This window comes from Dryas octopetala, chromosome 1 (assembly GCF_963921425.1).
Source record: "Dryas octopetala chromosome 1, drDryOcto1.1, whole genome shotgun sequence".
Classification (NCBI taxonomy): domain Eukaryota; kingdom Viridiplantae; phylum Streptophyta; class Magnoliopsida; order Rosales; family Rosaceae; genus Dryas; species Dryas octopetala.
The window spans coordinates 18,941,054-18,954,490 of record NC_141366.1 but is presented as its reverse complement, the minus strand read 5'-3'; the positions used below and the strand labels follow the sequence as shown (position 1 = coordinate 18,954,490).

The 13,437-nt window shown below is 38.3% G+C and overlaps 1 protein-coding gene across 2 annotated transcripts; it reads right to left on the bottom strand.

Moving 5' to 3' along the window:
• Positions 1–286: 286 nt before the first annotated feature.
• On the bottom strand, positions 287–8,135 carry LOC147298855 (P-loop NTPase domain-containing protein LPA1 homolog 2-like). 2 transcript variants are annotated; one of them, XM_086230022.1, is made up of 8 exons: positions 7,855–8,135; positions 7,468–7,616; positions 5,673–5,950; positions 3,942–4,023; positions 3,269–3,688; positions 2,452–3,156; positions 2,160–2,270; positions 287–1,714 (listed from the first exon to the last, which is right to left on the bottom strand). In XM_086230022.1, exons 2-8 carry the CDS (start codon positions 7,612–7,614, stop codon positions 1,325–1,327), a joined length of 2,133 nt encoding a protein of 710 aa, XP_086086148.1. In that variant the 5' UTR covers positions 7,615–7,616; positions 7,855–8,135; the 3' UTR covers positions 287–1,324. The 2 variants fall into 2 exon arrangements, with proteins under 2 accessions (XP_086086148.1, XP_086086149.1); XM_086230023.1 differs by having other exon boundaries at positions 7,468–8,135.
• Positions 8,136–13,437: the final 5,302 nt, after the last annotated feature.

Below are 13,437 nucleotides of genomic sequence, written 5' to 3'. Positions count from 1 at the left end.
ACGTACATTGGCATGTTCCCCAGAAGATGTGATGGCCATGAATGAATGCTCAGGTCTTGTACATAATGAGCATTGAGCTTTTTCTCTATATATAATGTTATAATTCCCCTCTTTTATAACAACAAAATCGACTGACAAGCACAAAATAAGGGGATGAACCAAGCTTACCAACAACCCACCAATTCCATGGTCGACTACTTGAGCTCAGGTATGTTGTGCAACTCTTGTTAACAAGTAAAACTTTCATGTAATGTAATGGGTGTAGAGATGGCATACTGCATTTCTCTCTCGCAAATTGGTGGAAGAATTGTCCTACTGCCAGCCTTTTAGCACCGACATATCCGACCATCTGGTGTGTTAGGCAGTCGCTTAAGTGAGTAACTAGCATTAGGGGAAGCCTAACACAGTCACACAGAGTACTAAAGCTTAAAACAAGTATAAAAGTCCCCCTTTGATCCCTTCTCCAAGATTGGTAAAGCCCTTGCGAAAAATTTCTGGATTGGCCTCATGGCTTCTTTAGAGCCTATCTTTTTCACCCTAGTCATGCAAATTTTCAAACAGCTTGTGTTTGGTATTAAGGAGACCAAACAAATTCTAACTCTAACCTTGAATACGAGATAAGGTTTCATAAACTCTATGTTTCACATTCACACACAATGCGCTCACTTTCGCATATAGCTCCTTGCGTAATGCGTTGGCCATCAACCAAGTGCTAAATGAGTTTCACAGCCAAGAAAGTAGTTGGGTAAATAAAACCGAAAAATTATTCGTAATCTTGGGTTGTGACTTGTGAGGAAGCAGGAGCAGTAGAACCAACAATATATCTTTCTTGTCCTTTTAAGGGGCAAAGAGAACCGCATTGCTACAGAGAACAGAGAAGCCGAATTGGGTGACATTAGCTAGCTGGATCTTTATATACACATTTTTCAGTCAGAATTGGGTCCTCTCCTCCGTTTCATAGCTGGCCTCAGAAACTTGGTGAGTGGTTGGCCAATCCATCTCGGACAGAGATCGAAAAGACAACCAATCCATCCCTGCTACAAAGAATCATGAATGCCAAAGTGGGTTGGTATCCAACCATAGATATATAGCACTAGCATACAACTCTAAAATCATGTTCTTACTCTATCATAGTCAACAACAATGCATTCCATACTCAAAACAACTACACCAAACAAAAATACCTTACAAAGCCATTTCATTGCAACCGTCTAAAAGCATTACTGTACACATGGTAGAGTTTCAAATTTCCTAAGTAGTCTAAAAAAAAAGGGAGAAGAAGGCAAGGACATGAGAGCACTAAAGCTGCAACAAAATTGTTGTGCTAGCACTGAGGGGCTCCAGAAAGTATGGGACCCCTCATTACTACTGACCCATGCCTTCCCAACGCCGGAATGCTAAGGGACCGGCGTTTTCTAATTTTCACATTGCCAGAGCACGGTATTCTCATCTCATTCTTCTCCGTAAACAGAGAAGAGTATGAGCACAATGGTTCAGAAATTGACTCGCTTCTAGTTCTAAGGAAGAGGTCCAGGTTCTGGCGATACTTATCCCCTTCTTTATCGGCTGAGCGATCCTCCAAAACAGGGAAAATCTTATGCTTGTTCCCCGCATTATCATCCTCTAACCAGTATCCATTCTCCTGCACGTCCTGCATTGCTAGGTCATCGTACTCTTCATCTGATTTTGTAGACTCCTCATCCACAGACCCTATCTGCACAATAATGTTAAGTTTAAAGCAAACAATTCAATGATGCAAAAGTAAAGTTTACTCTCATTTGATCTAATCTGGATTATAACTGAATAAATTTCCAAATTTTCCCAAATTTATTAGCCTGAGTCAGGCCAATTATCCACACATTTAGGATCAGCAGTTCAGGATCAAGTTTATACTATATTTTAACATATCTGTGTTAAAATAAATTAAATCTACCATATTTATGATCTAACTATACATACATGCGTGTGTTTACAGGTGAAAATATATATATATATATATATAATATTATAGAAGAGCAGAATATTGCCAATGATCTTAATATATTTCTGGGGCAAGCAGAGAGATCAGATGCAAAGAGCTGATGCAGTTTCAGGTTATTGTCTTAATCTCTTCTGACTTCCAATGTAATCCAATAAATCTCAAACAAACCAGTTCATACCTCTTCATAGGCCTGTTTGTCACCATCATCACTTAATTCCTCATCACTGCCTACATCAGCTGATTCATCAACCTCTTCATCACTTCCATGCACTGAATTTTCCTCCTTCAGCTGAAGGGAAAGAAAACAATAAGAAATCCAAGAAGAACAATAAACTGAAAAGATATAGCAAATCTTATCAAATGTTCATTTAGATAACTTGTTTCACAATATTCTCAACCTACAGCTAACAAAGGAAACTGATATATAAGAGAATTTCCTCTGGAGCAATTAAATTGGTGTTCTAAAATACCTCCTTCGAAGGTCCCTCAGACATCCGAGGTGAGCTGCAGCAAGAAGGATGCCTACTTCCAGCCTCACTTCCATCAGCTCTCGACTCATCAACACTTCCAGCACAACTTGGGCCACCATCATTGGGCCAAGCGCTGATCCCATAGGGACCAAACTGAAGATTAACTTGCTCAACCCTGCCAATCTCCAACTCAGTCCCATGGCACAATATAGGCTTCCCATTACTATCAACTGAATCAACAGGCCAAGCCTTCGCCACAGATCCATCAGTATTTACAAGAGCCATCAGATGTCTAGAAGAACCTTTCCTCTGGATCAGCTGAAACATCCCCTTAGAACTCAAAGAATTAGCTGCACACTGGTGTCTGTACTCCTCATCCACTACAGTAACTGTGTTTCTTGTGGGATCATAAAGTTGTTCCCCTGCCTCACGCCTACGAAGGCAGCTGAAGACTGTTGCATGGATGGCTGCCACACTCTTGTCAACATTAGTATTGTTAATTTTGGGGACAAGATGCTTGTCAGCCCTCTGACAAAGATATTCTTGGATTGTTCTGATGTTTCGGATATACTTCACATATTTGTTCTTTGCTGGGTCCAGTGTCATATACTTTGCGCGCACAGCAAATCGTTCCAAGTGCTTGTCCTCATTTGTGATGTATATCATGAATGGCATGATAGAAGGATGTTTCTTCATAAGCCCCATCTGGGTTATAAAAATTATTGAGAGAGGGAAAGAGAACTAAGTATAAAAGAACAATAAAAGAATGTATTTAAACAAGGAGACAACTAATGGAAAGAGAATGACAGATACATACCACAAAATTAAGGCTTAAGTGAACGCCTTCTACAACAACTGATTCTTTTCGTTCCTCCCATGCAGTGATAAGCCGATCAAGACTGTCAATGACCATCTCACTCTGTGCCTTAAATCCTTCAATGGCCATCTGCTTTGGACTGATCAATTCAGCAGTAGGTGGACCACCCTCTGACATCCGGGTATCAGATCTCCCAAACGCCAAGCCATCAGGCATTCCATCTTTTGGAAGCGAACTTCCTGCCAGTTTTTTGGCTTTCTTTTTGGCTTTTGCTTCTGCAACTGCCACTGGATCCAAAAACTCCCCAGCATGGTAGGTTGAAGCCCATAGCAGAGGGTTTTGCTTCTCGTCTACAAAACTCCTCATCATGTGCCGAATTGAGTCAGTAGATATCACAGTTGTGATTCCCAACCTACTACCCTGCAAGACTTTATGGATTACGCTCAGAATGTGATGAAGATATATCATAGCAGCACATAAACCATTGTTCTTATTAGTTTTTACATCTACAACGGTTAGACTATTATACAAGAAAAATATAGTAAAAGCACATCATCACATATATTTAACAAAAAAAATTCCCCCTATTAGGTCAGTTTAACAACAAACAAAAGCTACCAAAAATAAAATCAAAGGGCAATCATGAAAACAAAGAACTGGTGAACTCAAATACCAGCAGTGAGGACAAAGTAGATTTCCCACAGCCACTAGTGCCACACAACAGTACAGTTACAGATTCCTTCCTTTCTCGGATTCTGCAAGGAGAAAACATATGAAGATCAAAATTGGGAAAAAGGGCAAAGGAAAGACAAGGAATGTTTAATGCAATAAAACAACATTTGACAATGATTCCACATCATAAGGTCATACAACAAGATTGAACATTTCCCTTTAGAATCCCAATATTTCCAATGATTTACATCTTCCTGTTCCAGCTGCATTACTAAAACCCCATTATTTTCATCAATAATCAAGAACTCCACAAAGCATGCTCGACCTAAAAAAGGGAGAACATCTCATAGTTGACCAGTAAGCATAATCAAAAGAATCATAAGGAATCAATGACTAAACCAACTGTGACAATTGCATCTAGAGCTCTAGAAAATTCAAGGCACTTGGTGTAGAGCTTTGCATAAGGGAGAAACATGTACAGCATGGAGACACAGAAATGTTTGCTGTACAGCTTAATTAACCAGTTATTATGCCACTAGTATGACACTTGTAAATTTTCAGAAGGATAGTTTTATCATCAGAAATTTTCAGTTGGACATAACAACACTGACTTTTTTCTTTAAAATATATATTAATGTCCAAAACTCGTCTGCATTGGCCAATGAGGAAAGAGAAGAGCGGAATACTAATGGTGGGTGCCCGGAAAAATAAGTATGAGTCACGATTCTCTCAGCCTCTAAGTGAATAAGTGATCCCCATTGTTAGATAACAAAAGACTCACAAAACAAGGCCTTCAGATTTCTTCTTGAGAAGACATCCTTGAATTTCCAGCCCAGCATTAAAGTCAGTAATAGTTAAATTTGTAATTAAATGTCTCCCTTATACATATTGTGGGGCTCCCAAAAAAAAGAAGTTAAAAGCTTAATAATTTCAGATTCCTTTATAGAGAAGTAATTTCCTGATATGGGCATAATGTTTAAGAGGATGATAGATGAAAAGGTTCCGAGATAACACTGAAAGAGAAGAAGTTAAAACAACAAAAAATTGTCCAAAGGAACAAGAACTAGTGTAGGGAGCCCAACTTAATCATAAACTAGCAAGGTAATCATCAAAGAATTTTAAGGGGGGAAATATCTAAGGCACATATAGCCACCAAGGTAACTTAAATGTCTAACCATCTCTTCATTATATATAGCAAAATGTTTAATAAAGAAAATGAAAGTCAGGCCTGCCTGTCTTCATTTTTTTTCCCCAAGTCTAGCCTATAATGGTCAATATGCACTACATTGGAGATTTTACAGGAGAAACACACCCCAATAAACAATCCACAACAAGAGGTAATGGTGGCACTCAACAACATACAACATAACCACAGAAACAGTTTCAAAGATGCCACTGTTACATTACAAGTTCCAAAAGAAATCTAAAAGTCTTCCACTAATAGTAATATGATACTCTCCACACTATTACAGAATCTAAATATAGCATTTCCATAATTTATTCAAATGCATAATGATGACACAGCATGTGAAATAGAGGAGGAAGTAACCACACATTGAGAGAGAGAGAGAGAGAGATAGATCCACTTGGAATTTGACACTAGTTATCTGAAATTATAACTCATGATTTCCAGGAAAAGGGATATCATTTCATTCACAGATTCCACTTTTTAAAATAAATATAGGCATATATAATTATGTATTTCCAATAAAGACACAAGACTCCTTTATACCTGCATGCCAAAACTAAGTCTGCCCTCTGGTTGGGACCAACATACTTGTAATCAGCCAGAGCATCGCAAACAACATCTAAGAAGGTTTCTCTTCTGACAACAACAGTCGTGCGTATTTTGTACAATTCAAATGGTACACTCTTACTTCTATCATCTTTCCCTGAAACCAAACTCTTGCAAGCCTCATCTTTACTCGGTGTAACATTCTCCGATCCATCTGGAAGCAAGGCGTTACATGAACTTACGTTTCTTATCAATTCAAAAACCCGTTGGCTAATCTGATCAGAGAAAAATGTCAGGCATTAGTGGTTAATTTTCCAAAGTAAAATAAAACATGGGAATCAGTCAAGTATGAAGCAAACATGACAACTCACCAATCAACATAAAAATTAGTTTAATAATGAACCAAATAACCCACCTGACCCCTACGCTATAAATAGATATAGAAAATATCATAGAAGCATCATGACATAAAATAAACCATGTGATAAAGAACCAAAGTTATTGTGCACCAGGAGGTGTTGCAACCTGACAATTGGAACAAACATCTGAACAGGGGATATTTAATTGACTGATCCAATCAGTTAATGTAGACATCTCTAAAATATTGCACTGTTGAAAAATGTCAAAACATTAGACCTCAGAGCCCCGCCAAAAAAAAAAAAAGAAGAAATCATACAGGCCCAAGATTAATGGAAAGTGAATAAACTGGATGTTTTAGAACAAAAAACACACACACACCCCCCCCCCCCCCTTCCTTTTCCCCAAAAAAAAAAAAAAAAAAAGAGTCTGACCCGCTTATCCAAGTTTCAACACTTTATCAAGTAGCATGACTGAAATAGCCACAGCTAGAAGGAGCAAATGATAAACTCTGAAGAATAGGATAGATTATATTTCAAACCTAAACGGAATACAATACAACTGAACAGTTCGCCCTCTCACCCATTCCACAGCACAGAAAACACTCAAAACAGAGAGAGCAAAGTACTAGGGATTTCTCACGCAAAACAAACCCTACTCTCTTTTACATTTGACAAGATATTGGTCAATTACATATGGAAAATGAGGGATCTCAGGCAATTTCAACATAAGTTAATGACATCTAGAGTCAACATTAATCTGTAGAACACCATTGGAACATTGTAACTCAACAAAGATTATTGCACAAAATAGAGAGATGCATCAATTAATGAAGTCAACCGTTAAAACAAAAGGAGGACAGGATGAGAGATAGTCAAGTAAGATGGTTCAAGCACGACAAAACCAATGGCTCCACTGGCAGAATTAGTTTTAACAGGTCAAAATGAAGCGACACAAGAACAGCATAATGGTCATAACCCATATTTTAACCTGGACTAATATGTGATAATGACTTAATGGACTATAATTTGACAAATAAGAATGACTTAAAAGAGCGCCTACAGTACAAACAAGAATACATCAACTAAAAACACCTCCGTTGACCAGACTTTACTAGAATTCTTTTACCTACGCATGGCAGACCTTGACAAGTGAAATCAGAATATTTCCAGACCAAGTTACGTGCAATCCCAGATCTACCCCAAAAACACCTTCCAAAACTACACAACTATCACAGTAATAAATTCAAAAACAAAAACATACTCTATCTCCTGAAATTCAAATTCTAATCGCCCAAACCAAAGTCACTAACCCAGAATTTAATGACAAAAATAAACTAAACCAACCGAAGTAAAATAATTGGAAATTATGTCAGTACCAAAATAACAAAGAGTTTTCACACAAATCCGAAATTCGAAAACTTTTGTCTTTATACCTTAAAGGCATGTCGAGGTTTGCAGCCCATGAGTTGCAGAGAGCTCTGCAAAACAGGACGCGTATATCGAAAAGAATCTTTCCCTTTCTCTCTCTTATCCTCATCGTCCACCACCACTATGTACAAGACCTTCGCCGCCTCAGCCATCTCTGCAAAAATACAAAAAACACAAAAAATCGGTTAAATCACCAAAACCGGAAGCAAAATGCTTAACAAAAACTTGGAAGGAAAAGAAAAACGAAGAGTCCGTGAAGATGACATGTCAAAGCACGAGGAAAACATGAAAGAGAGAGAAAATTTGAGCGAGAAAGCGAGAGAAAATTGAGAAAGGAAGAGGGGGCAATGCGGCTGTGAGAGCGCGGGAACAATGCGAGAGAGAGAGTGGACCTGCAAAATCGGCGATTGAGAGAGCGAAGACGAAGAGCGAAGCAGTTGGAGAGAGGCTTGTTCTTGGTCTTGTTCAGTGTGTAAGATAGAGAGAGAAGGCAAGGCGAAGAAGCAAGGCTTTAGGATCCGCCATTTTCTTCAAGAAGCGCGATCTCGGCGTTTTACTCTGTCACCACTCACCACCTGGCCTTCCACGCATCGCACACAGCGACCCTCCACGAGTCTCTCTCTAACTCACTCTCGCTCTAAAACTTATGCAACTCTCTCTCTCTCTCTCTCTCTCTCTCTCTCTCTCTCTCTCTCTCTCTCTCTCTCTCTCTCTCTCTCTCTCTCTCTCTCTCTCTCTCTCTCTCCCAGTGCGCATCAAATGACAGATTTGGGCTTGGTTTGGTGCGGGAATTGTTACTCCTTCGTCTGGAGATTTATAGGGGGTGAGTGTGGGCGCGGCGGTCAAGGCCTGGTAAGACTGGTAATTTGGAGGGAAAGATAGGGTGAATGCGGAGACACGGGGGGGGGGGGAGGATTTTATATTAAGATGGAGGGCATGGTCCACTTAAGGACAGGGACTTGAGACCAATTAAATTTAGGCTTGCCATTAATCCATTTTATGATCTGGAAAACGACACTTACCATAACGGGCGTTTAATGGTTTTAGGAATTTCGGGAAATTGCAGTTGTGTACCAATCAAAAACCCGAAATAAAAAAAAACAAAAAAACCAAAATTGAACTCGTTAATGCTATTAAAAACAAAAATCAAAAAATTAGAGTCTAGTTTTTATGGGTTTATTTTTTCTAAATAAAGTCCTTTGACCATTGTCACGTCAAAAAAATATGTCATAATTTTTTTATTGTTTGAGGGTATAAGATACGGGTTCACCCTATACTCTCATAACATGTAAAATAATATTTGTGGAGGTTGCATGTTAGGTTTTAAATCTGGGATCTTGTTCGAAATTCAGAATTAAAACTTAACATAAAACCGACAAACTAATACCAAGGGCTCAAGGAAGAAGCAAAAATACATTGCCGAACACATGATGCCTAGTATGCATAAAAATAGGAATTAATGTCATTTTGCTCCCCAAACTATTACACTTGTATCAGTTTGCTCATCAGACTTCTAATTTGAAAAATTAGGGATTTTGACTTTTTCATTTTTTACAATTGAGGTTATTCCGTCAATTTACGCACTTTCCATCCAAATTTTTATTTGCATAGCACAGTGCACCAAGCAAGTGGTTTCCTTTTTTAGGGCAAAATGGTCTATTCTATTTAAATCTTACCCTTTTTTGCTCATGCACCATTTTTCTCTCAGTCATTTCTCGCTAAATTTGGGTTGATCATCCCTCCATAAATGGAGTTTTGGAAGAAAAATGTGTCAATTGATGAAATAACCTCAATTGGCAAAATTGACGAAATAACCTCAATTGACAAAATTGACAAAGTTAGAGTCCTTAATTTTCCAAAATAGAAGTTTGGGGAAAAACTAATACAAGTATAATAGTCTGGGGAGTAAAATGACATTAATCCCTAAAAAAATATAAACTAATATATCAATATTATGTATCGTGGAATAATTACAATATTATTGGAGTTTAGTTAGAATTCTAAAAGGCATAAGGCTTTAGTATGTAGAATGTAAAATTAAAGAACCAGAATGGAAGTTTCCCATAAAATCAATTTGTTAAAAGAATATTTTTTTAAGGTCCGTTAATTTTAAGCATCATATTTTAATGTTTATCATTTTAACTATTAGTGTCTTATTGTTTTGTTGATATTTAATCTTAATTTTCTTCTTTTATATTTATTGACTTTAGTACCAAATTTCAATGTTTATTCATTTTAATTACTAAAAGTTTATGTCATTTCACTTTAGATATCAACTTTAAAAAACGTCGTGGTGGGTAGTTTTACCGAGCACTCGACCAGATAATTATTTTTTTGTTCACAAACTCAACTGTGAATATATAACACACAACTTTTTAGCTGAAAAGAAAAAAGTAGACAATAAAATATCTGAGAAGATAACAAGGGAGAGAATAAAAGAAAAAAAATTTCAGGACTTGTAGTTCTAGTGATTAAAGACATCTATTCCTACACTCAAAGTCTCGAGTTTAAATCTCTCATTCCTTGTTTGCTAAAGAGGTCCAAAAACAATATTTGATAGGTCTCATCTTCAAACCAGCATATTAATTGTAGGAGGAATTTAAATGTTTCCACTTGGCCAAACCTCAGAACTCTTAATCAACATATCCAATTCTTCCTCACTGGATACTCTGAAAATGAAGTGGATTCAAATTCTTGTAGAAGCCGGTTTGCATGTAATGGCGTGTTGCATCTTCAAATAAATATCCACTAGATCTTGTTATGCAAAATGCACAAAATACATTGGCGAAATGATTAATTACTTGTTGTTCCTATAGGATTTCTTACGATAGTAAACTTAAGTCCGACTTTGGCAGCCAAGAACAACGAAAACTGTAGAGCTTAACCAATTGGTCGTCAGAGTTAGACTTAAGTCCACTATTTTGAAAATCCTTTTGGGAAAGATAAGTGTTGATCTTCAAAAATAGTAGAGCACTCAACGTCGAGTCAAACCACGTGGACTCGTTGACCTCCCATTAAGAGGATGCCACGTCGAAGTGGGGGTAGAAACCGGTAGCTGGGCCTGACTAGTGAATAGTGGTAGGAACGAAATATCCGAAGCACCCTGCGCAAACACACAAAAGTGAGCAGGAAGGGCACCGGTGTGGTACCGGCCAAACCTTCTCCGACGCTCAAGTCACTGTCAAGAGAAAATTTGAGCAGAGTGAGTGAATAGTATAATAATGATTGAATCCCTTTTTTTGACAAGAAAGTACCTCTTTTATAGTACTTTTAGAAGAGTATCAACCAATTCGGTGATGACACGTGTCTCTTGTGACGACTCACATTGTAGGAGTGCCACGTGTCACCTGTTTCGAGGATCCGAATAAGTTGACACAAGTCGGGGCCTAGGAGGCTGGAGCTTGGGAGGCCGGAGCCTAGGAGGTCAGGGCCTAGAAGGCCGGAGCTTATGAGATCAGGACCTAGGAGGCCGGAGCCTAGGAGGTCAGGGGTTAGGAGGCCAGAGCCTAGGAGCTCAAGAGCCTATGAAGGGCTTAGTATTTGGGCCTAGGAGGTCGGGGGCTAGGAGCCCATGAGCCTAGGAAGGGCGTAGTCTTTGGGCCTAAGAGGTCGGTGCCTAGGAGCCCAGGAGCCTAGGAAGGGCTTAGTCTTTGGGCTAGGAGGTCGGTGCCTAGGAGCCCAGGAGCCTAAGAAGGGCTTAGCCTTTGGGCCTAGGAAGACCTTTGATTCGGCCCAAACGACATGATGCTAAGTCGTATGTGACTTGTCGTTATGTCCAGATGATTAGTAATACGAACAATAAGTACTTAATCTTACTGCCAATATGTTTTGAAGTATTTGCATAACAAGAGCTAGCACATCAACTTGAAGATGCAAAATGCAATGCATGCAAATCGACTTTTACAAGAATTTGAATCCACTACTTAGTCAGGACGTGAAATGAGAAAGAACTGGATGTGTTGACACCAGTTTTTCTTTTTCATATCAAAAGAAAAATGAAGAAAGCAGCATTTCGTTCTTCACATCCTTCATATTCATAATCCCACTTCCTACTTTTTTTTATTTAATTTTGTTCATATATATATGTATATTTTTTTATGAGAAATTTTTTCTATATCTTTGATTAAAAGGAAAAAATAAAACAAATTAGATATGAATTGGTGCTAACCTTAACATCACTTTTAATTAAGACAAAACATGTCATAATTTCATTGCTAACCTAAATTTATAGAAAAGAGTGCTGAAATAAATAAGTCACCGAAAGTAATGCAATTGCTAAAATTCTAAGGCACCTCTCTCCTACAAATATATGTAGTAAGTTGACACTCGACAGTGACGAAAAAAAAATAAAATGTGCTTGTGTGTGAGTCTGTGCCACTGGAATCTATTCCACTAAGACCATTTCAAACTCCCAAAAAATTGGAAGAAAGAAATCCGTTAGAGCACCCCATAAAGGCGCCAAACTGCCTACCTAAGCACCAAGGTTTTGACAACAAAACACGTAAACGCCGCGGTCTATAAAAAAAAAGCTAAAATAATAATCCTTTCCTTAATAAGGAAGCAGAGAAGAAAGACTAAAATATTAGTTTGATGCGGCAAAACAGAGAAAACGAAAAATCGACACGGTTTTGGCACGCCATTCAAGGACGAAGCTTGTACTCAAAACTTTGGCGGTTGCATGTTGGAATTCAAAAGTTTCAGCGCCTTCTGCGGCCCTTGTTTCTTTATTTATATTAAATTCTTCCCTTCTTTGGCTGCAAGCCTGCAATTCAATATTAAGGCTTAATACATTTACGTCTATTAATTATAGGATTCATTTTAGGGTCTATTAATTATTAGGTACTGACACATTTTTTTATTACTCAAAACACACCAAAAGCCTTATACTTTCTTTGCGGGCCATCTTCTACAAATCTGGGCGTTCATGGTCTCTGTTTGTATCAGACCCTTTCTCTTTCCCCCTCTCTTCTCTTCTTCCCTCCCTCTCCCTTTATCTCTCTTCTCTCCTCTGTCCATCTCTCTACTATGTTGCAGCTTAATTGAACTAGTTCATATCTCGAAATCTTTATCAAAGAAACTGGGTAGTACTAGTGGTCCCTCTAATTAATTGAACTCCAAAAAAACTGCAGTTTCAGTTCACAAACTGCTTTCAGTTCACTTTGCAGTTTCAGAAACTGCAGTTTCACTTGTAGTTAGTAATTGCAACTGCAAGCCTGCAGCTCCAATAAACTGCAGTTTCATTTACACTGCAACTACAAGCTTGCAACTCAAATAAACTGCAGTTTCAGTTCATTTGCAGTTTCTGAAACTGCAGTTGCAACTCAAATAAACTGCAGTTTCTGAAACTGCAACTCCAATAAACTGCAGTTTCAACTCTAATAAATTGCAGTTTCAGTTCATTTACAGTTCCAGAAACTGCAGTTTCAGTTCACTTACAGTTTCAGAAACTGCAGTTTCAGTTTCAGTTCACACAAACTGCAGTTTCTGCAGTTTCAGTTCACAAACTGCAGAAAGTTCACTGTAAAACAGCAGTTTTTTATGCAGTTCCAGAAACTGCAGAAAACTGCAGTTTCAGAAACTGAACTAAACAAAAAAATCAAAAACCTAAACATAAATCGGCGAAAGGGGTCGTGGAACTCGCTGATCAGGAAGTCTGAGCTCTCGATCTTGCGACGTTGTCCAGATCGATCTTGCGACGTCGTCCAGAGAGAGAGAGGGTGGGCTGGTGGTCAACGCAGGTGGGGGATGAAGTTACTGATGGAGGAAATGAGAGAAAGGAAGAAGAAAAAAAAAGAAAGAGAAAGGAGAAGGAAAAAAAAGAAGAAGAAAGAGAAACGGAGGAGAGAGAAGAGAGAATGAGATCAAGGTGGGTAGTGGGAAGTATGGGTTGAGTGCATTATAATGTGGAGAGAGAAATCAAATGCAATGACCTAATTCTTAATAAAGTGACCTAATTGTTACATTTTATTGATCAT